This window comes from Felis catus, chromosome B2 (genome assembly GCF_018350175.1).
Source record: "Felis catus isolate Fca126 chromosome B2, F.catus_Fca126_mat1.0, whole genome shotgun sequence".
NCBI classification, from domain to species: domain Eukaryota; kingdom Metazoa; phylum Chordata; class Mammalia; order Carnivora; family Felidae; genus Felis; species Felis catus.
The window spans coordinates 14898639-14924673 of NC_058372.1; the positions used below are offsets into that span (position 1 = coordinate 14898639).

Consider the following 26035-nt stretch of genomic DNA (forward strand, 5'->3'; position numbering starts at 1 on the left):
CCTTGCCCCTCCTTCATGCTCTCTCTCTCTCTCAAAAATAAACAAACATTAAAAAAATTTTTTTAATCAAAATAAATCATCTCCATCTGCTTTCACGTGTGTTCATCTAATCATCCTAATTCCACCTCCTTTCTCTTGGCTCCTGTGACCGCACATCCCCCAGTGTCTGTACCTCTTTCCTCGGGCTCTGGCTGCACTAATGCAATTTCTTTGCACTTTGCAATTCCGCTACTGATCATTCAGTTAGAACTTCAGAGAGCTCAACCTTGACCCTCTGCTCTCTCCCACTCTCCTTTTCTCTACTTTCTTAGCTTCAGTTGCCATCGAAATGCCAGAGACTCTCAAATGTGTGTCTTCGGGCTAGACCGCTGATCTGTGGTAAATGGATCTGAACTGCTGAAAAAAACTTAACTAAAGCACTGAACTTCATGGGAAACCTGAGATCCAAACTGACCTAGTAAGTCAGAGCACGTTCTTTTCCCTTATAAAATTCCCACCATCTCAGCGTAAAGGGAAAATGTTAATAGGGTGCAAATCTAATAAACTCCTGGCTAATTAAAAACGGTTGTAGGGTAATTGTCCCAGGTAATGGAATGTTTTCAACAAATCAAGCTTCAGCCACTTTTAAAAATACATTACCACATATCCCCAGTTAGTATACACAATGCACAGGGCATCATTTTTTTTTATTCCTAAATTTAAAGCACCTTCATGTCAAAACCCATAAATATCCATGTTTTTTTTGGGGGGGGGGTAAAGTGTATTTAATTTGAGAGAGAGAGAGAGTGGAGGAGGGGCAGGGAGAGAGAGAAAGAGAGAGAGAGAGAGAATGAATCCCAAGCGGGCTCTGTGCTATCAGCTAGCTGGAAGCCTGACGCAGGGCTGAAACCCACGAATTGAGGGGCGCCTGGGTGGCGCAGTCGGTTAAGCGTCCGACTTCAGCCAGGTCACGATCTCGCGGTCCGTGAGTTCGAGCCCCGCGTCAGGCTCTGGGCTGATGGCTCGGAGCCTGGAGCCTGCTTCCGATTCTGTGTCTCCCTCTCTCGCTGCCCCTCCCCCGTTCATGCTCTGTCTCTCTCTGTCCCAAAAATAAATAAAAAACGTTGAAAAAAAAATTAAAAAAAAAAAGAAACCCACGAATTGTGAGATCACGACCTGAGCCGAAGCCCAGCGCTTAGCCAGAAGAGCCACCCAGGCACCCCTAAAAACCGTAAACATCTATATACTGAGTATACTTAGTTGAGATTTGAATTATACCACGAATTTACATGATATAAGCAACTGAGTCGAATCTCTATAGCGTTTATACAAATTCCAACATCCAGCCCTGCACATTCTTCTTTAAAAAAAAAAAAAAACCAAGACTCTTTTACACAAAAATAAACCTGCCAGGGAAGACCCAGCATGAAGCCTTGAGGTCCTCACGGAAGAGCAAAAATTCATAAAGTGTCTGAGGCCATGAGAAGTAACCTCTAACAAATGGGCAGAGATGGGGAAAATACACTGCACTCAAGCTTCCCCAGCAAATGGTGAACATCTCTCAGAGATCTTACCTGTAACCACGCCTCCCACTGGTTTTGAGGAAAGCTCTGGAATAGTCTGTGGTGTTTCTGCGGGTGTTGCAAAAGAATTAAGGCAAATATTTGGGGCAGCTGGGTGGCTCAGTCAGTTAAGCGTCCGACCTCGGCTCAGGTCATGATCTCGCGGTCTGGGAGTTCGAGCCCCGCGTCAGGCTCTGTGCTGACGGCTCAGAGCCTGAGCCTGCTTCGGATTCTGTGTCTCCCTCTCTCTGCTCCTCCCCTGCTCACACCCTCTGTCTCCCTCATAAATAAATAAAAATTAATAAAAAAGAATTAATGCTACTTGGCAATGAGAAAGAATGAAATCTGGCCTTTTGTAGCAACGTGGATGGAACTGGAGAGTGTTATGCTAAGTGAAATAAGTCACACAGAGAAAGATACCATATGTTTCCACTCTTATGTGGATCCTGAGAAACTTAACAGAAGACCATGGGGGAGGGGAAGAAAAAAAAGGGGGGGGGGTTAGAGAGGGAGAGAGCCAAACCATAAGAGACTCATAAAAACTGAAAATAAAATGAGGGTTGATGGGGGGTGGGAGGGAGGAGTGGGTGGGTGATGGGCATTGAGGAGGGCACCTGTTGGGATGAGCACTGGGTGCTGTATGGAAATCAATTTGACAATAAATTTCATATTAAAAAAAATTTAAAAAATAAAAATAAAAGTAAACAAATGCTAAAAAAAAAAAAAAGAATTAACGCCAGTGTGTTTTTTTTTTTTGTTTTTTTTTTTTTTGCCAAAAAGAATGGGGAAAAAGAACAAGCCTCAAAAAAAAAATGCAGAAACAGGGAGGATTATAGTTTGCCCCCATTACACTCAAGTTAACTCTTCCCCCCCATCTTCTGTGCTCCGGGACTCAAAGACATGGCATTGATACTTCGGTGTCAGTTTATCTATCAATACAGGATTCCTTCGGCATCTGCGTCTACCTGGATGACATATCAGAACACTTCTTCAAAGTCAGGGTGTCCGTTCAAAACCAGGCAAACGCTCGTCACTTGTGGGTCTCTCAGCGTTAAGCATGACTCATCTAAGTCATGACTAGTGCAGGCAATGCCCTTCCTTAACCAGATTCCTTGCTCATCTGTGCAAAAATTTCAGAAGTGAAGGAAACCATCACTCTTGATGAACAGGTGGTGCCAACTCACTAATTATCGTAAACAGGGAATCATGACATATTCCCAAGTGATGTCTACTTTGCCTAACAACGGTCACATTTAAAGATCGGGTAATTTAAAAAAATTTGCCCAGATCACAGAAGGCTAGTGATTCCCCGACTAAAACGGACACTGTTCTGCTGAGTGGCAAGGCACATTCCGGAAAATGAGTCAAGCAAATTAAAACCAAAAATGTTATTTATCAAGGTAAAGGTAATGGTTTTGTTTCACCTTCGTCCGTGTTTCCAAAAGCTCAGGTTTGCAATGATCTGACGTTAACAGAAGTCCAAAGTAATAACTGAATCTCAACCATGAGTCAAAGAAATCACACTTCTGGTGTGGAAACAATAACAATTTAATGGACAAACAAAATATTATCACAGTGGATAAAATATCGAAGCATTGTCGTGTTTTCATTCAACAGCATGAAGAGTTTTTTGCTGTCTTCCATTTAAAACTCTTTAGAACCAAATGAAGTTACCAGCAACTTTTTAAAAAGGAGACTATCACAATATTCAAAGAAACACGAATTTAGCACTGCAGACATTACACAAATAAGCAAAATGCACAGTACCCACAACCAGAGCTTTCTAGAAATCTCCTATTACTCACCAATTTATTTGATGTTACATTTCAGACAAAATGGACATTAAAAAAAAAAAAAACCTTATAAATATATAAATCCCAACCACAAAACACCTCCTAAACATTAGATTTACTCTAAGTACAAATGGGTTTTTGGAAACCGCATTCACAATGCTATCTAAACTAGATTTTATGAAATTATAAATGTATTGAGCTGTAACTTGGGGCTCCAATTCATTGGGCCACACCCCACATATGCTTTCCCGTCATACTCCCCTTGGGTGGACATATTCTCAGAGTCAATAGTTATACGATTAAAATCAAACTACGACTATTCTAAAAATAAGCGTCAACTCTTCCCGAAAATTCGGAGATTGGACTGACCCACTGTAACGGTGCCACGCAACGAATGTTTCATCGCCAACAAGTTCAAGTAGTCTTAGTAACGCCCTTTTCTAAGAGTAATAAATATTCTAATGTTAATCATCAGTAATGGGTTTTAGGAACTGAAAAGCGCTTTTTTTTTTTTTTGGCCTAGTTTCTGTGGACATTCTATTCCCTCAAACCTAAAACCTGCTAGACAATTTCTTCTCATAAATATATACATTCGACTTCCCCTCCGTCACAGAATCATTAACACGAGTCACACGGCTTACGCTTTTATTTGAAATCAATTACGTAAGAACTTGAACCCGTTCTAAAATGGACTGCCAACAGGACCAGCGATATGTCAAGTTGTTCTCTGCCGTTTCCTTTGTGTTTCCTGGGAGGGTCCTCTCAAGCAGCCCGCCGGCTCTGCTTCTGGCCCATCTCTTTGCCCGGCCTCCTGCAACACAATTTTGCACACAGGCCTAAACCACTGTGTTTGGGTTACAATTCAGTACAGCACAGCAAAATGCGTCGGTCCGCGGCACCTCAGACCGTGAGCTAGAACATCTCCACAATTGTTTCTGGGCTTCCACGGCCACAATTCATTCACCCCAAACCATTATAGGAGTAAGTTCCAGAAGTTCACAGTGGAATTTGAAATACAGTTGGGGGGGGGGGGGAAGCCTCATGAGTATCTAACAACTAATTTCAGGGGAACCTCATTCTGGGTAAGGGGTGGGGCTCGTTGAACAAGGTGGCTGACAAGACAAAACTCAACTAAAACGTTTTAGGGAGAGACTCCACGGAAGGTTTCCACGAACACTAACCGGGCTGTGAGAATTTTAGAGAAGACTGAGGCGAGAGGAAAATAAATATGAAGGGAAGGGTGTATCTCAAAGACAAGGGGCCATGTTCTGTCATGAAGGGCGCTGTGATGCAAAGTCCACGGTGGGTTTAATTTCTCTTCAGTGATGTGGCAGAACAGGTATTTAATTGAAACCGCACAAGGGCACGAGGCCGATTCGCTCTTGGCAAAGGGGCTTGTGCACAGGGAACGAGCCCCTCGCTGGGGCAGCAGACCACAGACAGTGGCCTTAACTTTGAGACAAAACACCTGAAGATTCCAGGGAACGTCAACAACCAGGTGTGGGAGGGGAGGCGGGGGGGGGGGGGGGGCGCAGGGGGAGTCACACTTTTTAAGCGGCCATGTCTCAGAACAGCTTTCCTCTCGTGTCTACCCTGCACAACAGATTATCAAGGATTACGAGAGAAATCGTTCATCCCTAGCCATCTACAAAGACCTTACTACAGCCTGACCCCTCGCCCCTGGGGCCTGTCTAGCAGGGCTGGGGGAGATCTTGGCCATTTCTGGGGGAAGACTCCCCGGAAGAGCTCTAGGAAGGCTTAGCTCCTACATTTCTGCGTCTTTGCCAACCCCTAAGTAGAAATGAACGTGTTTATGTCCAGCATACAGGAAAACCGACGGAGTCCAGATTTCGGTGGAAAAAGAGACCACAAACATTTGGCCAACGGCTTCGTTAAGGTCACAGACGCTCCTCACAGAGAAATACAAAATAAACAAATGATAAGTGACCTAACTTCAAAGGTGGCAACGGGTGTCAAATTTCCTGGTTTGCACATCGGTTAAGAAGAAGGAGCCACACAGTCTAGAAACTCGTGACAAACGCACTGGCAGAAACCGTACACCATGAGGATGACAAGGCTCGAAGGGACGAGGCTGACAAAGACGACCCCGAGGGTGACCTTCTTAGACACGAGTAAGTAGATCCCTAGGGGTAAGGAGCTGAAGTAGAGCAAACCCAGCAGCCAAACCAGCACCCGGATGGATGTCTGAAACAGCAGGGAGGTACAGTTCCACACGGTCCAGTTGTGGGACACGGTGGTGACAGAGTCGAAACTTGCAGGCCGGTAGAACTCGACCACAGGAGTGGAGCTCAGAGACGGGGAGCTCTCTCTCTGCACCTCCATGATGGTTATGACCAGGCAGTTGGAGGAAGTGTGAGAAGGGCTGACAAGAGACGCCAGCCTCTTGGGGGTCAGCAGCAGCTCGGTAGGGTTTTCTGGCAGGCACTTCTGGCCTTTGCCTCCGCAAGTCAAGTTTACCAGGATGTTGTTGTCATCCGGCAGGCTGCTGACTTCATCATCCGGCAGGCAGGTCTCAAACCTGCAGAAAGGGCAGACGATGACGCCTTGCGGGGAGTCCCCGAAGTCTATGATCTTGTAGAGGCATTTGGCACAGACCCTGTGACAACACTCCAGCACTTTGGGTTTCCTCTGCTTCAGGTTGTACCGATTGTAACAGATCTTACACTCGAGCTCGTCGGAGACCTGAGAGTCTGCCCCATCTTCCGGCGGCTGACTGGCCATCCTGAATGGTGTGGACACGGTCTTTGGCCAGAAGTGTCTCTCCGAAGGATGACTTCGATTAAGGTGTCCCTCTGAATATCACATCATCCGAATCAGGCAGTGGGGCCAAAGGGCAGGAAAAGGAGGGACAGAAATCAGAAATCGTCCAGGCATTTTGAGCTTCTACATTCACTCTGTCTCAAACACATATTTAAAAAGGCCACATGCAGGGTCTGCAAAGGAAAAAAAGAGATTCTAATATAGTGAAGAGTTCACTGAAAAGGGCTTTCTGGAATTTTCGGAGCTCCAGTGGCTGAGAAGCCATAGATTTAAAGGTTAGAGCCCCTTCACCTCCTCACACATTTCTGCGCCAGGACAGGAAAGTGTTGTCTCCATGCTTAGCTTTCTCAGTCCACAGATACGGTAGGAAAGAATGAATCCAGATTCCTACTGGTCTAAGTACATTCTAGAGCATCGTGATTTTGACTAGATACAGAGATTCTGTCTCTGAAACTCGTAACATTTCTGGGCCCTTTGAAAACAGAACGGGACATGTATCAGAAACAGACACATTTGCAATCAAATTCCATTCAGTACAGACTGATCGATTCAGATCATCAATAGCGTAAATGCCAGTCTTCTAAATACCCTCAGCAGTGATGAGGAATACACACAAAAGAAGGAAAGCCTTAAGGATAAATTCACTCCGGGAAGAATGGGGCAGATGACACGTGACACAAGCATGACAACCAGGCCAAGTCTAACTCTCAAAAAAGAGAAGTAAACACAAGGGCAGCTGGGTGGCTCAGTGGGTACGCATCTGACTCTTGATTTCAGCCCAGGTCATGATCTCACGGTTCTTGAGTTCGAGACCCACGTCGGGCTCTGCGCGGACAGCACGGAGCCTGCTTGGGATTCTCTCTCTCCCTCTCTCCCTGCCCCTCCCCCACTCACACTCCTGCTCTATCACTAAAAAAATAAGCAAACATTTAAAAGAGAAGTAAACAATACATGCACAGTTGCATCTCTAAGCGAGAAGAATCGTGCGTGCATGGCTATGGGGACGAAGTCCTCAAAGTTCCCCTACTCGCCCAGTTTATTTCATGTAAACTCTGTCTCTGCAGTGAACAGAAAGCATAATAGAGTCAACAGTGCCTAACGTCGGCCCTCGGGTGCTGTTACTGGCTCTGGACAGAAGGCTGAGGCTTGATTTCGTGCGCCCAGTCAGTCCTCGATTATTAGCAGTCATAAAGGGGGCTGAAGTCTGGGCCGTCTCCACATCACCAGTATTTGGCTTTGACGTGTATGACGTTTTTGGTAAGACATTGAGCTTGTGTTTTGCTGGGGAAAATATCGAAATGTATTTGAATTTCTGAGCACACTTCCAAGCCCAGTGGCGGAAGGCTGCCGCAGCAGCTCTAGAAAGCCCAGTACAACTCTTCGAGGATTAACTTCGCTGTGGGTCATCCCGCTTAACAGAGAAGAGGCAGCGGGTGCCTCGACTTGAAATATTTGGAATTATGAACAGCTGGCTAGTGAATATATATTATCTTCCTTTTTATGACCTCAGCTAATTTGTTAATTGATATCATATAATACAAAAAGGCATAATGGATGGCAGTTACGAGACATAATGTTGGGAAAAGGAAGTCACTCCATAAACAGAATCTCTAGTGTCACCCAAGACACGGAGGTAGGGTTTTTTTTTTTTTGTTTTTTTTTTAGTTTTTAGTTTTTACATTTATTTATCTTTGAGGGACAGAGAAAGAGAGACAGAGCACAAGTGGGGGAGGGGCAGAGAGAGACGGAGACCAAGAATCCAAAACAGGCTCCAGGCTCCGAGCTGTTGGCACAGAGCCCAACGTGGGGTTTGAACTCATGAACCATGAGATCATGACCTGAGCCAAAGTTGGGGGCTTAACCCACTGAGCCACCCAGGTGCCCCGGGTTTTTTTTTTTTAATAGAGTTTATTGTATACAAATGCATGTATTTCAAAACTGCCATCATAAGCCAATTTCTGTATATCTACTCTTACGCACAAAAAAAGGATATACAGACACACACATCCTCTCTTCTGTGCCCTTTCTTTCCATGTGCCCTCAATGTTTTCTTCATTCCTGGTCCTGAAGCATGTGCCCATGTGATCGCGAAATGGGACTGTATCTTGCCCACAATTCTACAAAGCTGGCTTCTTAGTCTCCTGTGGGATGGACATCTATCTCCAGGAGGGGAGTCAAGGGCCATGAAGATGTTCTATCCCTGTCACTACACCCAGTCCTCGCTACCTTCACAGAATGGGGCCCGGCACCGGGCAGGTCCGCTTCCTGGACAGCTCCCCCTTGTCAGGAGTCCCCTGTGGCCACGCACAGACCAAAGGCCCATCCCAGTGGGCCTTAATGCCTTCCAAAACCCAGGCGGGCTGAAACTAAAAATAGGGCTAGAATTCGCAGCAGTGACTGCCTCCATCGCCATCGAAAGGACCGATGTGTCTGACGGTGTGTGAAAAAGTAAAAGGCAAAATGTAAACATATACGCCGAGACATCTGGAAAAGAGCAAGTGAAATATTCAGTGAGGATAAGTTAGCAAAATCAAAGAAAGCTAGACTGTGCATCTAGTAACATCAGCAAGAAGCTTATATGGATGTGAAAATTCGGCATTTGATGAGCAGCTCGTCCCATTAATACTTTCTGTATCACGCTTTGAAACAAAGCTTTCCTTTTGTCACAGAAAACCACTCTATCGGACCTTCAAATGTGGTGACACGGTGTTATGTGATAATGTTCCTCTTTATAAAACTTCACATCGGGGGCTTCTTGATAACATGCAAAGAAAATACCAGATGTTCGAATATCCAATCAAAGAGACATCTACTTCAGTCCTAAGGCCAACCGTAGCAAACCCGCTCTCACCAGCAGAAATACTTTAAGTCCTGCCTCTGAGAGAGGCCCCCCCCCCCGCCCCGGGCAGGGCTGGCGGACAGCCTTGAGTTGCATCCCTGGAAATGCGGCCAGGACGAGGGTTTCTTCCTGGGATGCCATAAGGCAGCATGGCGATCGTTCCTCTCGGGAAGGCAGGGTACCACCTGCTGGAGTTCTTAAGAGTAAATACTTCAACTGTCTCCTTGTGACTCGAGGGTCTCTCAAAGGACTCGACTAATAACCGAAAATCTGTAACTTCATTGGGCTGCCACGAGTCAGAGTTATTTGGTCCTCCAAAAGCTATGCGTTCACCACTGACAAGAGCTGTGGGCAACAGTCACGATGCGGAGTGAAGGAAGTCAGACCCAAAAGAGCACATACCGCAGGGTTCCATTTTTAGAAAGCTCAACACACACACACACACACACACACACACACACACACACACACACAGAGGCAAAACTAAGCTGTGCGGATGCAAGTTTAGGTGGTAAAGCTAAGACGAAAAGCCAGGAATTGATTAACATCCAAGTCAGGATCTCGGACGCCTTTGAAGGGGTGGAGGAGCGGGGTCGGAGGGCACCGGCTGATAGGCTGATGGTCCTCTGGGTTCTCAGGAGTGCTCAGCTGGTGATATGTCATCGGGCAATACGTTGTTTCTGTACTGGTGTTATCTTTCACAGTAAGAAGTAAGAAGTAAGAAGTAAGAAGTAAGAAGTAAGAAGTAAGAAGTAAGAAGTAAGAAGTAAGAAGGGGAGAGGGGAGGGGAGGGGAGGGGAGGGGAGAGGGGGCGGAGAGGGGTAGGACAGTGAAGGGAGGGGAGGGAAGGGAAAGGAAATACCTAAATATTTTTGGTATTTTTAATAGCCTGGATTTTTCTGTCAGTAGGTATTTTAGATCAACTTCTCTTTCCCTCTATGATCTGTAATTCCATTTCTTTTCTTTTTTTTTTTTTCTTCCGCAAAATTGAAATGTCACTTATTTATCACCTACACATCCAGGCACTACTGTTAAGTCAATATTGAAATGAACGGAATCTTTAAGACACGCCGGTCTGGCGCGTTCCCTGAGGAGAACTACTGCTGAAAGTCTGTCTCAGCAGGCACCGGGGAGAGAGTCTGGCATGCTAAAACCGCCTCAAAAATAAACACACATAATTATGCAAGATGACAGATGTGTTACACCAATGTTATCGTGGTAAACATTTTGCAATATGTACACGGATCACATCACGGTTACACCTTAAATTTACGCAATGGTGTATGTCAACTGCATTTCAGTAAATGCTGGGAAAAGGTTTTCTTTTCCTGGAAGAATACATATTTAAATATATGAAGGTGATAGTCCTTACCAACCACTTAATGGCCTTTAATCCTTTGATAAGTCATCTGGGGTAAGACCATCCACGTAAATAATCACCTACTATGAATCTTGGTGCTATCAGACCGACGTTTAATTGCACTGCCCTAAATGCACGGTACTTATTGTTTGACTCAAACCCACTTCCTCCACTGCTCAATTCTTTTGATCTTAAAGATGCAAATTTTGCTTCTGTTTGAGGCAAAGCCTCCAGCAGACATCTGTGGTTTCGTCTACCTGGGACCTTCTTCTGGTTTTCTCCTTTACACAGACCTGCACCCCCTTCTGCCGCTGCCACCGCTTCTGCGGGGACGTGCTCCCCGCGCACGCAAACCACGTGACTTGCGTTTCCACCGTCCACTGCCCGCGCCGCCTCCCTTCTCTCCAGAGGTGTGGCTTTGTGACCCGGAAGGCCGAGGGAGGGCGCACAGACCAGAAAAAGAGGTTTCAAGGAACTGTCCTGCCCTCCAGAGGGAGAAAAAGGGAGAAAAAGCCAAAGCCAAGGCCAAAGCCAAAACCAAAAGGAGAAATACAAGACAGCAGAAGGTGGAGATACAGACAGAGGCAAAAGGCAGACACCTGATGACAGGTGAACCGGACCTGAGTGGAGGCTCCTGTGAGCCAATGAATTCCCTTCTTTGCTTCTGCTGGTGTGTTGATTGGATTTCTGCTACTTACAACTCCAAGAGCCCTGGACACAATTACCATGCTGTATTTGATTTGAGAATGTATTATGTTTTTAGATCTAGGTTCCTCCTTGCTAGGGCAGAAATTATAAATGATTTGTAAAACTGAATACATGTACTTTTAAAATTTCACTTGTGTGCGCGAGCACACATGCACACATACATACAAATTTAAATGTACTAAACATGCAAAGGTCGTCATAAATATCATTGTTTATTAGTCGCGTGTGTGCGCGTGTCTGCACGCATGAGTGTGTGTCTTCTTGTGTATCTGGCTAATTTCTCCTCTTCACTCCCTCCATCCACATCAGCGTCAATGCTACCTTCTTCCCCGTCCCCCCCAGTCACACATATTAACTAGCTGGCACGTTTCTTCCGTATATAGTTCCATGTACACATATTTATCCAGTACATATCATTATAATGGCACACACAAGAACCGTGTTTTCCATTGTCTTGACTATTTAATACCCACTTGTCCGCATCTTGCTTTTCCCATTCAATGACGGTTCATGAAAAGCTCTCAATTCAACTGATGAAAAATTCCTTTTTTCATGAGTGCATATTTCATCATTTGGATACACCGTAATACAGCCAACCACCTCTCTCCTGGTAGACGTTCATCCATCTCCATTCTTCCCCAACACATACATTTCGGCAGAACACAACCTCGTGATATGCATCCTTACATCCGGGTGTTTTTATCTCTTTGAAAGAAAAGGAGTGGAGTTCCTGAGTCAAACGGATGTTACCCCTAACAGATGTGGCCAGCCTGCTCTCCAACAGGAGTGTAACCCATACGTCAACCAGTAGTAATAAAAGCACTTTGTCCCCCACCAGCAATAGATGCTATTGGACTTCAAATGTTTGCCCGTCTGAGGGGTGACAGATCATGATTTGGGTCTGAGTGCCTTCTCACCTGTTGGCTTTCTGTGTCTGCTCCTCTCTGAACTACACCTTCTCATTTTTCGCTTATTTTTCTATTGGATTGTTGGGCCCTTCTTGTCCATTTGTAAACATTCCTTGTCATGAGACACATGAAACTCTGTCCTCTGTATTGCAAACGCTTCCTCAAATTTTACTATTTATTGGCTTTGCTTCATATGTTTTGAAATGCAAAATATTTGACTCTTCGGACAGTCAGATGTTCATCCTCTCTCTTGCAGCTTCTAGGTCTCCGATCTTAATGCTGCTCCTAATATTATACATGTGGCTGTTTTCCTATAAAGTTTGTCTCGCTTTATTTTTAACTTGTTTTCAGTTTTATATACGGTATAAGATACAGTCCTAATTTTATTTTCTTCCAAATTTGGACATTTATATTTGGCAAGGAAATAACCTATCTCTTCTAGTTTTTCAAGTTCGTTGCCATAGCGTTGAATACCGTTCTCTTTGCTATCTTCTTTGATTCGTTCCTGCCTCTCTGATTACGTCTTTGTTCTCATTTCTGGTCTTGTACATTTTTTACTGTTTATTTCCTAATCAAACACATGAATCTTTGTATCTATTTTGCTGTTTCAAAGAACTAGAAAATGCATTTGTCCTTTACGTTATTTTTTGTTTTATGAGCTTCAGCTTTCATTTTTATTATTCCCTCTTTCTAACTTGTTAGTTTGTTTTGTCATTCGTTTTTCTCACTTTATAATAAGGGTACAATTTGTCTTTATTCTTAAGTAATGAAAACATCTAAAGGCTGTAAAATCCCCACTAGCTACAGCTTTCACTCTATCCCAAGCCTTTCGGGATAAATCGTGCTCCTTTGCCAGATATCTAGGTATCTTCTAAATTGACTTTTGTTTTCTCCTTTGATGCTAAGGTTTTAAAGAATGTTTTTAATTTTCCAGACAGTAAAGGGTCTTTTTACTACCTTCCACTATTTGTTTCTAATATTACTGTGTTATGATCAGAGAACAAGATCTATAAAAATCCCTTGCCTTTGAATTTGCTAAGGTCTTCTTTGTGGTCAAGTATATGATCCAGTTTTGCATCTGATTCAGAAACGAATATTCTGGGGGCGCCTGGGTGGCGCAATCGGTTAAGCGTCCGACTTCAGCCAGGTCACGATCTCGCGGTCCGGGAGTTCGAGCCCCGCGTCGGGCTCTGGGCTGATGGCTCAGAGCCTGGAGCCTGTTTCCGATTCTGTGTCTCCCTCTCTCTCTGCCCCTCCCCCGTTCATGCTCTGTCTCTCTCTGTCCCAAAAATAAATAAACGTTGAAAAAAAAAATTTTTTTTTAAAAAAGAAACGAATATTCTGTGTTAAGGGATGTGAGGTGTCCCATGCCCATCAAATCCAACTTTTTTATTTGTTCAATTTCTCCATCTTAGGGTTCTATACAAGGTTAGCACAGGTTGAGACAAGCAAGAGATGTTTATGCAATTTCTCACCATAACTATATTTGCATTTGTAATAATTTTGCTTTACAGATTTAGTGGTTATGTTATTCTATACATACAGGTTTATTTACCTCCCTCATCAACTGTGCCTTTTAAAAATCATTATGTAATGTCTTTGCTTATCTGATTTATGCCTTTCCCGTAAATACTACCTGTCTAAACCTCATATTGCTAGTTTCTGACTCTCCGTATTTGCATGGGATCTTCGTCCATCCTTTTATTTTCACCTTCTCTCACTTTGTCTCAAGTGTTTTTCTTATAAACACCAGATTACTGCATTTTGCTTATTAACTCAGTCTAACAGTATCAAACGTTTAATGGGGAAATTTTAGTTCATTTTCATTGAATGTCAAGACTGCTATATTCCAATTTATTCTTTCCTTCCCACTTGAGTTAACTGATTAATGTAGAAAAATTTCCTCTGCTAGTATCTCTCCTCACCTTGAGGTATTTCTGTTGAACTTCTCATGTGGATACTTTCTGTTTGATACTGTTTCTGGAGTATTTTTGTCAGAAAATGGGTGATGGCATCTCTGAGTTCCTAAAGAGCAGCAAATTTTCTTTTACTCTGACAGGGAAATGGCAGCATGGGTATATATGTGGCTTTTAGGCTGCTGGCTTTTTGTCTCTGGAAGTTACTCTACTGTCTCTAACCCTCTCTGTCATACATGAGAAATCTGGGGCTAGTCTGATACTTCTTCATGGTAGTTCATTTGTTTTCTCTGTCTGGAAGCTTCTAAGATTTTGCTTTTTATTCTCAAGAGTTCAAGCGCTTTCCCAATATATACAGAGATGTGTTTTTTCATAAATCTTGCCTGGAACTTGATGAGCCATTTGAATTTATAGACTCCAGGGGCACCTGGGTGACTCAGTCGGTTAAGCGTCCCACTTCGGCTCAGGCAGATCATGGTCTCGCAGTTTGTGAGTTCAAACCTCGCATCGGGCTCTGTGCTGACAGCTCAGAGCCTGGAGCCAGCTTCAGATTCTGTGTCTCCCTCTCTCTCTGCCCCTCCCCCACTCACGCTGTCTCTCAAAAATAAACATTACAATATTTTTTTTAATTTATAGACTCCAGGCTTGATATTAAAGCTCAGAAAAATCGTTTCTTATATTTATGTAATCATGGCCTTTCCTCCATCCGTTCCTTTGCCTCCTTCTGCCTTTCCTGTTACTCACACATTGCATTTCCTGGATCTGTTTTCTCTTGTGATTTCCGTCCTTTATATTTGTGTTCTGTGCTCTCGGGTTCTTCTGCCTGACTGGCCAGGGTGCTAATTCAAGCCTCAGGAATAATCGTCGCCTCCTTTAATTCATTTGCTGAAATGTTTGATTGGAAATTCACGCATTTCATCTCTAGGAAGCCTTTGCGTGCTGCATTTAAATCTCCTTATACGCTCTTAACTACGTTTTGTCAGGTTGTCATCCGTCTCCAGCCGCTGCTCTATCGCATTAACCGTGTGTTCTATCTGTTCTCACGGACTGTCTTCTCGCTGGCTGTGGTGCCATTATTTCTCTTTGTTGTATCGCTGGGGTTCAGGTCGGATTCTTGGAGGACCCATGTGGCTGCACTTGCATCAGCAGTGGGAGCACAGTGGCCTCTGTTCCTGTAGAGCGACTCCTGGAGCAGGCAGGCGCCAGGGCCCTGCCGAGGCACCAAGGGGGAGGGCTTTATGTTCTAGAGTCTCCTCACTCTCTCCCAGCCTCCGAAACAGGGAGGACTCAGCCCAAGGGTTCGTCTTCTCCTTGGTCTTTTGTGGGACACGTACACACACAGTCACGCGCACACAGTGGGGCGAGGGAGGTTTTCAATTTTCCTCCCAAGACGCCCTCAACCTTTGTAGATCAGGCTCTATACAGTATCCCATGCATTCTGATCCTCCCCCAGGAGGATGCCCATCTTATCAGATGCCCATCTTTATTGCCAGCCCCATCCAGCCCAGGAAGTAAGCCCCCACCCGCTCCCTCTCACCCTCAACTTCCACAGAGCTCAGGACTTCCCTGCACTGTGGGTTCTGCTGGCTCCAGGGGTTGGTCTGGGTCAGGAGAGGCAGAGTAGAATGGAGAATGGCAGGATAGTGAACCAGTTTACTTTGCCATCTTCCCAGAATCCTCACCAACTATAATTCCTGGGTTTCTTTTTCAAATGTGTATCCAGATCAAAAACATGGGAATTTGTGATAAAAGTTTAATTGGGGGGGGGGGGGACATGGGAGTCCTCATCATGTTCAGTGACTGTTATGTAAAGACACATGTCAAACTGATATACATCTCTAAGTTCATAAAGATTTTTGAAATTCACTTTTTAAAAAGGATTCTCCTTCCCAAATATTCTTTTGTGTTATTCCTTCTATAGCAAACTGTCTTACCCCACGAATACATAAACTTGCCACCCACAAGTATCAGAATCCTCTTACTTTTTCCTTGGCTACCTTGCTACCGCTCAAGTCCTGGTTTCTATTTCGGAAGCTGTATTAACACATATCAGTTACATCAAAAAACCACTAGATCAGAATTCTTCAGGGGCGCCTCAGTGGCTTAGTCGGTTAAGCATCCGACTTCAGCTCAGGTCATGATCTCGCAGTTGGTGGGTTCGCGCCCCACATCGGGCTCTGTGCCGACCGCTCAGAGCCTGGAGCCTGCTTCCGATTCTGTGTCTCCCTCTCTCTCTGCCCCTCCCCCAATCGCGCTCTGCCTCTCTCTCAAAAATAAGTAAACATCAAAAAATTTTTTAAAAAGAATTCTTCATATCATATTTTTATATTTCAAAAATATTCATATATACTTTCAAAAACTTAGACTGTTCATGGTCTTTCCTGTTTGGATCTTAGGCTATCTTGGGTCTTCTCCCCCAGCTTTTCATGATATAATTCTTCTATTTCAATTTTAAATTTACTAGTAGACCATTTTACCTAACTATCCTTTGCCCTTCCCCCATCACGTGTAGATTGTTTGCATGCCAATGGAGTTGTAATAATTCTCCACAGCCCTTTGCAATGTGACTTTCCATTGACCTATCAACAGGTGGAGGAAGCTGCTTCCCCATCCCTGAAATCGAGGCTGACCTTGTGACTTACTTTGAATAGCAAAGTGAAGTGACTTCCTAAGAGTTCTGACCCTTGACCTCAGGGTGCTTTGCGGCTTCTGTTGGCCTCTTAGGACCCTGGGACAGCCATGTGGGGAAGCCCAGGCTACTCTCCGTGAAGACAAGAAGCCCAGACAAAAGCCAGTATCAACATCCACACCAACACCAGTCATGCGAGTGAGACCATCATGGCGCAACCAGCCTCTGCTGAACCACCAGTGATTATATCCATTGAATGAGTGACCCTAAGAGAGACCAGCCAAAGAATCATCCCTACAGAACCCAGTAGAAAATGCTGATCCACAGAATCATGAGCAAATAAAATGGCTGTTATTTTAAACCACCATGTGTTCAAGTGGTTTGCTTTACAACAATAGATCGCCAGCCTACCATGCTAAACTATCCCTTTCTGACAAAATCCAAAGCTAATCTCTGTCCAAAGAAATTATCTTCCTCATTTATCAATGGCCGCCGTTCCTACCTAGACGATTTAGACATTCTTACGTACTCCGAAGCTGCCTGACCCTGTGGTTCTTGCAATTTTTGTCTGTGTGAGAAAATTCTTGGCCAAAATCCAGTTCTTGTATTTTTGCCATATATAAGCCTTTATGATCTTTATCATAAGTTTCTGTTAATTATAAGCCTCTAAGAAGCTCAAAACTTTTAGAAATCCTGCATAATCTTCCTAACGGTGAAAGGCAATTATAATTCCCTTTTAACAGATGTGTAAATGCCCATAGAAGGTAAGCATTTTTTCCAAGATGCCCTAAGTTAGGACAAACGGGAGCTCAGAAACAAACTGTGGCTGTGATCCTACTTTCTGCCTATCCGGGGCTCTGGCCTGTGTATTGCTCTACCGTCCACGCAAGTTGATTTTCTATGCCTTGGGGTGACTTTAGGTTCTTCCGAGTGATTCTCACACAGGTTTCATTTAGCCTGAATCATGCTCCCAGAGTCCATCAACCATTTTAATTTGGCATCAACGGAACAGGTTCTATTTTTCCCCTTATTTCAGAGCAACAGCTGCCAAGTTCCAACTCTCATTTCCTGGATCCTCCTCCCATCCTGGAAAATAAACATGACTAGCATCGCTTTCTACATGATGAGTCGAGAGATCTTGAAGGGCTCTCTAACAATAACGACGACGACACAAAACTGATACAAACTAAGGGATTGTCATTTCCGTGATCTACAGTTTCTGTTTGGAGAGCCAGTGCTAACGATTTGCTTCTGTCTTTCAATTTCTTTTTTTTTTTTTTTTTTTTTTTTTGCAAAAGGAGCCTCACTCCTCAAACATGGTCACTTCGTGGGCATCAGTTTTTATGACAGCCTAAATTCTCTGACTAATGATTTGGGAAACATTAGCAATATTTGAACTTTCATATTACAGCATGACCGCCTCAGAGTTCAGGTTTCTGCTATTATGCCTTTTCGTTAAAAGCAATCTTTCTTGCTATTATAAACGGCTGTCACTTAGAAAACCCTAAAAGAATTGCCTTGACAGATGCCGAGCACTCATTCCTAACAGATCAACAGCTGACTCTCAATGAATTTAATCTGCAACACCCATAATCCTTAATGGCTGCCTGACAGCACACACACCATTCCAGAAACTTCCCTCAAAGATGAAAACTCTTGCCCCTCCTCCAGGACCAAGCAATTTAATTTGATAGGGAACCATGATCTATCCGAATACAGCCAAGTTAATGATCTACAATTCTAGGCTATTGATTTTGGACAAGAAGCCGCTATTTATACATGCAGAGGAGAGATTTATGATGCATTCTTTGCTAGGGTTTTAATCCAAATGAACGTCCAGCAACAAAGGAGAAAAACCAGGTACTCCTCGCCCTATGCATAGTGACCCACATCGGCAACCTCACGGCCCTGGATGTACAGCCAGGAACATGACCGTCACTTCTGGCAGTCTGAGATGGAAACACACAGGGATCTGGAATCAGGAGACCTAGATTTGCAGGCTAGCTCTGATACTGACTGGTTACGGGATCTTGGGCTAAAAGATAATGAACCCTGACTCACGAGGCAGTGATTCCATGAAATCACACAGGCATAAACATTTTTGCATAAATAAGCACCATATGGATGTCCTGGAAATCTAGAAGTAACATAGCCATTGATATTTTTAAAGTACTCAGGGGCGCCTGGGTGGCTCAGTCGTGAAGCCTCTGACTTCCGCCCAGGTCATGACCTCACAGTTGGTGAGTTCGAGTCCCACATCGGGTGAGCGTGAGCCCCACTTCGTGTAAAAACGTGAGCCCCAGGTGAGCCCTCCTTCTCACTCTCCCTTCTCTCCCCGCCCCCCCCACTCCGCCTCTTTACCCCTCGTGGGATATTCTCTCTCTCTCTCTCTCTCCCTCCCTCCCTCGCTCACTTGGGCCTTCTCTAAAAAAAAATAAAGTCCTTCAGCGTTCCAATCTGGTATTAACAGAAGACTCTGCATTGAATACAGTACCGAAAGGTACACAGGTTTTCTGTCTATAGATAGAACACGCTGCAAGTAAAGTATATGCTACTAATTCTCCAATATCATACTAAGCTCCACTACCTGATGAGTTGCAAGAGATCTTTTATTATGTTTTTCTTAATCTATCTACAGGGGGCATTAACAGATCATGTAGAAGTCTTACAAGTTTCGATTGGTTGATTTGTACCTTCCTCTTTACTTGGAAGAGGCAAAGATAAGATTTTAGAAAATCAAGGGTTAACGGGGATACAGGCTGCACATGACATTATTAAAAGTGACTGACTCCTTGCCCATTAAACAAATCTCTTTGCTATTAATTCCTTCCTCCATAATTTCCCTTGGCCAAGGCTTACTTACTAAAACTCTCGGACCATATCAAGAAAGAATAAAATGTCTAAAGACACTAAGGTGCTTTGCACCATTTCTGCAATTTCAATTTCAAACTTAGGTGGAAGCAGCTGAACTATTCTGATGCCAGTTTCACTGAATGAAACGAACATTACACACGCACACATGCAAATATTCCCTCTTTTTCCAAACCAATGTAAGCACCTCTCTTTTGGAACAAAGATGGAACGTATCTACTTGTCCAAAAAGAATGCAGTCACGTTCCCGAAGTCACGCGGAAGATCAAAACCTTCTGATATGTTTTTATCAGTTTATTAGCAATTGATAGTAACGTTGTCGCGATGGATTTAGAAACTCACTTAAAAGATCAACTGCTGAATTTAATTCTTGACTGACTCATTCATGATACAGCTCTCTTTTGAAACTCTCTTTCATTTAATCATTCGACAACTGTTTTCCTCGTATCTATTATGTGTCCGGCTAGATGATGCCGGGGACGCAAAGACAAACGAGATAAGAGTTCTGAAAGCAGAAGCTGATTATAAAGGTACGTGGATCCTCTTCTGCCTTTATCTGGTTTTACCTCTCGACAGCTTTCTACCCAGGGACGACCCCCTTCCTCCTGAAACCCTCTCTTCTCATTGCTGCCGCGACGGAACACTCTTCCAGTTCTCTTCCTGCTGCTCGTTCTCAACGTTCTCCGCCAGCTCTTCTTCTGTCAAATCTCTAAATGCTGGAGCATCCTCGCACTTGGCCTCGAGCCACATGCTCCTTCTCTATTTGCCATCTTTCCCTTGGATCGTCTCATTTACCCCAACAGCTTTAAATACCATCTGACAACTCCCCCAATTTTGTGTCTACAGCTCGTGCCTTTCTTCTCAGCTCCATACCGCCTACTGGACACCACCACCTGTCTCTTATAAATATGGCAAATTAACCTAAGTCCGAGACCGGCCTTAACCCTCCTCTGTAACTCCCACCCAACCAGCGTCCCCATTGGAACAACCGGCACCACAGTTTCCTGTGTTTCGGGCCAAAACCGGGAGTCATCTTTGATTCTACGATGTGTCTCATCCTCACGTCCAACCCACGGGCAAGTCAAGTCAACTCTGCTTCCAAAGTGAGCCTCCAGTCTTTCCACCTTCATCAGATCTTCGACCTCGTCCACTACAAAACTGCCTCCTCACTGATCTGCCTGCTTCTAAGCTTGCCCCACTGCAACGTATTTTCTTTGCAGAAGCCAAAAGTGCACTTCTAAAAATACAAATTAGATCATACCTATTGCTTGTTCAATAGTTTTCCACTGCATAGAGATTAAAATCCAAACTCCATACAGCAAGGCACAACAGTGTGGCCCCTGCCTTCCCTCCAGTCCCCCCCTAAACCGCTGTCCACACTGCCTTCCTATCACATAGGCCTTTGTTAAGTTGCACGGACAGTCCAGGCTCTTTCCTGCTTTAGGCGATGTCCTTGATGTGAGATGTCCTTCCCAAGCTCATTCTTACGGATCTGAACCTCCAGATAAAGTCTTCAGGGAGCACCTCCCTCATTACCTTCTTTTTAAAATTCTTTTACCATTTGTTTTCTATTATAGCACCATTTTTTTTTTCTTCAACCAACTTCCATAATCCCAATTTAACTAATTAATTTGTCTGCTCTCAATCTCCACTACTAGAATGTAGTTTCTAAGAATACAAGTGCCACTGATACGTTGTTTCCCACTGTGGCACAAGCACCTATCATAAGCCAGCACAGAGTAAATAGTTGCCAAATAAATAAGTATATTGAATTATCTCCAAGATTCCTCCTCTCTCCATCAATCGGTGTTACCACATCACACGTTGCTAAGTGTGGTGAAGTGAGCACTTTGTCTTGATAAATATTCTTGAACACTGTACATTTTTAATCTGGATTTTTAAATTATAAATCTAATGTCCTATAATTATCGTAAAGAAATATTGAATCCGATCAGATGAATTTCCCAAAAAATCTTTAACTCGAAAATAAATATGTAAAAATATTCATAAATCACAGCATCTAGGCAGCCCTTCATAGATGTTGAACAAATGAAGGAATTCCTTTATCTTCATTACTGACAATCCCCAATTTTCATACATATTTGTCCACCATTAGCTTCAGGTTTAGGCTCATCAAAGATATGCATTAATAAAATGGACACATTGGGGCGCCTGGGTGGCGCAGTCGGTTAAGCATCCGACTTCAGCCAGGTCACGATCTCGCGCTCCGTGAGTTCGAGCCCCACGTCAGGCTCTGGGCTGATGGCTCAGAGCCTTGAGCCTGTTTCCAATTCTGTGTCTCCCTCTCTCTCTGCCCCTCCCCCGTTCATGCTCTGTCTCTCTCTGTCCCCAAATAAACGTTGAAAAAAAAAAAAAGTCTGTTCAATAAAATGGACACAATACAATTCCTTTAAGATTGTTTCTCTGTAAATGTCCAGACATCAACCTAAGAAGCTATATGTTGCTTTAAGACCTTTTTTCATTTTCTCTAAATGTACCCTGATATACTAAGCAAAACTGTCATCACCACATATCTAAACACAGCTTTCTCAAACTTATTATAGACACAGGAAAAGCTAGAAAGGTGTTATGTTTATAATATTACTCTACAATAAAAACAAAGTGACAAAAATACTCTTCCTCTCCCCAAAGTGTTTTGTTCACTTCCCAAATTCTAAAGTACATATCATCTCTCCTCCAGCCGTAATAAAAACATTTACAACACCTCCTGAAATGTAGTGTATTTACAGCTACCAAAGTCCAACTGTGCTCTGACTCAGCAAAATGAGAACCATCGAATTCACGAAATGCTTTAGTAAGGGGCAAAAATGCTTTAATAATGGGCCAAAAAACATGGGCAAGGGGAAACAGAAATCAAGTCAGATTTCGTTGCATTTACTTGCCCTGAATGGCTTTTCTCAATAGGCTTTTCGGACTCAACCTTAATGAAGATGTCACTTTGCAACACGGCTGCAAAATGCGGCGTTACTGACTGGCACAAACTCAACCACAAAGATCAGGATAAAGCGAAACGCTACAACATTATTTTTGAGGAGATAAAAATGATAGTTGTCCAGGAAAAGCAGCGCACTGTGAAGAAAGACACTTCTGTATTTATTACGTATTAAGGTTAAGCGACGGTGTTGTGTGACAGACCCATTAAACACTCAGACCCTCAAAAGGCAAACCTAGAAGAGTGCTGCTGTCTTTCTTATCAGCCCAGAAAATAATTGGCTTAGGGAAGCTTCTAAGGTATGAAAAACATTTCTCCCAATTTTATGGTTGAGAGAAAAATAGAGCTCAGATGCTAGTATCCTTAAAAGTGGTCAGAATTAGTCTAGAAAATCTTTGTGGAGGGGTGCCTGAGTGCTCAGTTAAGTGTCTGACTCTTGATTTCTACTCGCGTCACAGTCTCGTGGTTCATGAGATCGAGCCCCGCATTGGGCTCTGTGTTGACAGCATGGAGTCTGCTTGGGATTCTCTCTCTCCCTGCTTCTCTCTCTCTCTGTCTCTCTCTCCCTGTTTCTCTCCCTCTCTCTCAAAATAAATAAACATTAAAAAAAAGATGCTACTTCCTCTTAAAAAAAGAAAAACGAAAATCTTCATGGAAAGGAGGGAAACGTGTTGTGGGACAAGATATATTAAATGGAGAAGTAATGTCATAGAAGCAATGTCTTAGAGTCTAAGGCAAAGGATAGCCAGCCGAGATTGGGCCAATGCAGAGACCGGGTGTAGTGGAAAATTAAAATAAACAGTTATTGGGGCATCTGAGTGGCTCAGCCGGTTAAGCGTCTGACTTTGGCTCAGGTCACGATCTCATGGTTCGCGGGTTTGAGCCCCGCCTCTGGCTCTGTACTGACAGCTCAGAGCCTGGAGCCTGCTTCAGATTCTGTGTCTCCCTGTCTCTCTTCCTCTTCCCCCACTCACGCTCTATCTCTAGCTCTCAAAAATAAATAAACATCGAAAATAATTCTTTTAATAAATAAATAGCTATTAACAACAACAGGGCAGAGTGAAATGGGGAAGCAAAAGAATACATGACCGTCAGCTGAAGGCCTAGTCTCAGAGATCAGAGACTTGAAGGGAAGAACAGGTTAAAACCTAAAAAGAAAGAAAAGCAAGATCCCAGTGCGCTCAAGGCCACAGAAGTCCCCCAACATCCTTCCTGCTTATTCTTCCAATATAACACACAGCTGGGCCCACCTTACCACATCCTGGCTGATACTAACGTTATCAACTTTTCCATTAAAGCCAAAGTCGACATAGGATAGTCAATGATGGGCTGTCTGTATGCCAAGTGTATCCCTTGTATAACTGACTTTTTAACGGCCGAAGCTGAGAGACGGGGGCACAAGTATTAAGGGGCCCCAAGGACTGCCAAGGATCCAAGGCTGGAAGATGACCGTGCACACACCAAGGAACCTATGCGAATGACCGCTCAGTAGAGATGGTAACTAAGCAGTGCCACGCCGTGGCCACAGCTGACCAGGACTTTTAGTGAAGGATGGAAAGATCCCTGGAGTTCCCATCATGCACGTTTCGACTACAGGTACAACACCGAACAGATGCCAGGTGATTATGGAGCCCCTTGGTTCTAATTCTTCAAAAAAGAGTTCCTCCGCCTGCCTTCCAACTTGTTCTGTTGCCAGTTCCCGTAGCAATAGGCTATAACACGAATTATCATTCCACTTACTCATTCACTCTGTTACGAGCTGAGTATGGCTAAATACACTCGACTTTGGGGGCGCCTGGGTGGCTCAGTTGGTAAGCGTCCGACTTTAACTCAGGTCATGATCTTAGTGGTTCGTGACTTTGAGCCCCACGTCAGGCTCTGTGCTGACAGCTCAGAGCCTGGAGCCTGCTTCAGATTCTGTGTGTGTGTGTGTGTCTCTCTCTCCACCCCTCCCGTGCTCGCACTCTCTCCTGCTCTCTCTCTCTCTCTCTCTCTCTCTCTCTCTCTCAAAAATAAAAAAAAAAAAAATATGGGGCACCTGGGTGGCTCAGTTGGTTAAGTGTCCAACTTCAGCTCAGGTCATGATCTCACAGTTCGTGAGTTCGAGCCCCTCATCGGGCTCTGTGCTGACAGCTCAGAGCCTGGAGCCTGCTTCAGATTCTGTGTCTCCCTCTCTCTCTGCCCCTCCCCAGTCATGCTCTGTCTCTCTGTCTTAAAAATAAATAAAACATTTAAAAAAATATTTTAAGAAAATAAAAAAATAAACATTAAAAAACGCACTCACTTTCTGATGGTTTTTGAAACTGATATTTTGTATCATTTTAAAATTTGTTGTATCTTTTTATAAACCAGATGATTACTCGCAAGTAAAATAAAACAAAATAAAATAAGACAGCTACTGGGAGACAACTTTCAGAAGGCTTTAAACCCATCTTCAAAATCTTTTCATTGATCAACCAGCAGCCAGGGGCCCCATCAGTGACAGGAATACATTTAAAAGGCACCTCAAGAACACGGTGTACTCTTTCTCTTAGATTTTGTTTTTATTTGTTAGAAAAAAAGTCAAAGTTGAAACATCTTACACTCCACAATATAGAGATAGAAACATCAGAGCTCAGAATGAGACACAGAGTTCTAAAAGTCACCCATCTACGGGGAGTAACTGAAATCATGAGAAGTAAGACTGGCAAACCATGAGCCTTCCTAGGAAGTTCAAGTAAGGTAGAGAGAGAGGAAATGAGAAATGCTGAGGATGCATCAGCAAGATCTGGAAACATCGTTAATGAGCTGGGGAAAGAGAAGAGAGAAAAAGACTCATAAAGAAGACAGGAAGAAAGACAGGTGATCTGTAAATCCAAGGACAGAGACGACGAAGAGGGAAGTGTCAAAGCAGCACGCGGGCCAACGAGACAAACACTTAGAGAAGACGGCACGTGACCAGAAGCATCTGAGGAAAAGACGGACTGCACGGGGCTGGGGTGAAAGTTTGGCCGTAACAGAGACAAAAGATAGACAATGACTTTGAAGAGCTGGAACAGAGAAAAGGATCGAGAAAGAGCATTATCACAGCCCACTGATCTCAGTGAAATACCGACGATCAATCAGGAGACAGCCTCTTGGGACGTACTAAAATTTGAGCTCTTCAAGTATGTCCATTTTCCCCCCACTTGGCACTAATGAAAAAAACATATGGGATTAGATCAAATTTCACATCGTAGGCTAACTAAATGATGTTGCATTATGAACTTTAAAATGTCAGTTTGGCTCATCAACAGTGACCTAGTCATGATAAAAAAGACAAGCATGTTGGGGCGCCTGGGTGGCTCAGTTGGTTGAGCGTCCGACTTCAGCCAGGTCACGATCTCGCGGTTCGTGAGTTCGAGCCCCGCATCAGGCTCTGGGCTGATGGCTCAGAGCCTGGAGCCTGCTTCTGATTCTGTGTCTCCCTCTCTCTCTGCCCCTCCCCCGTTCATGCTCTGTCTCTCTCTGTCTCAAAAATAAATAAACGTTAAAAAAATTAAAAAAAAAAGACAAGCATGTTAACCTAGATAAAAATATGTCAAACTGCAAGAAAGGGTCTAACTTTTGAATTTAAAAAACATCGTTTTCCTTACCCAATAGAACTGAAAAGCTGAAGCATCGTGGATTTTACCACCGCAGAAAGAGACCACAGCTGTATTTTCTAAGAACCACCACTGAGGTCCTCGCCTGCACGGACAAAGCTGCGGGCACACAC

The 26035-nt window shown here is 43.9% G+C and overlaps 1 protein-coding gene and 1 pseudogene across 1 annotated transcript; one reads left to right on the plus strand and one right to left on the minus strand.

Annotated features, from left to right (window-relative positions):
* Positions 1–3071: 3071 nt before the first annotated feature.
* On the minus strand, positions 3072–24388 carry RNF182 (ring finger protein 182). Its single transcript, XM_003985792.5, has 2 exons — positions 24338–24388; positions 3072–6288 (listed from the first exon to the last, which is right to left on the minus strand). The coding sequence occupies exon 2, from the start codon at positions 6074–6076 to the stop codon at positions 5333–5335; it is 744 nt and encodes a 247-aa protein (XP_003985841.2). The 5' UTR covers positions 6077–6288; positions 24338–24388; the 3' UTR covers positions 3072–5332.
* Positions 20794–23944, plus strand: LOC101091939 (annotated as a pseudogene).
* Positions 24389–26035: the final 1647 nt, after the last annotated feature.

Bases quoted from the DNA above. Each gene is read 5' to 3' on its own strand.
- RNF182 (XM_003985792.5), bottom strand. From the start codon at position 6,076: ATGGCCAGTCAGCCGCCGGAAGATGGGGCAGACTCTCAGGTCTCCGAC.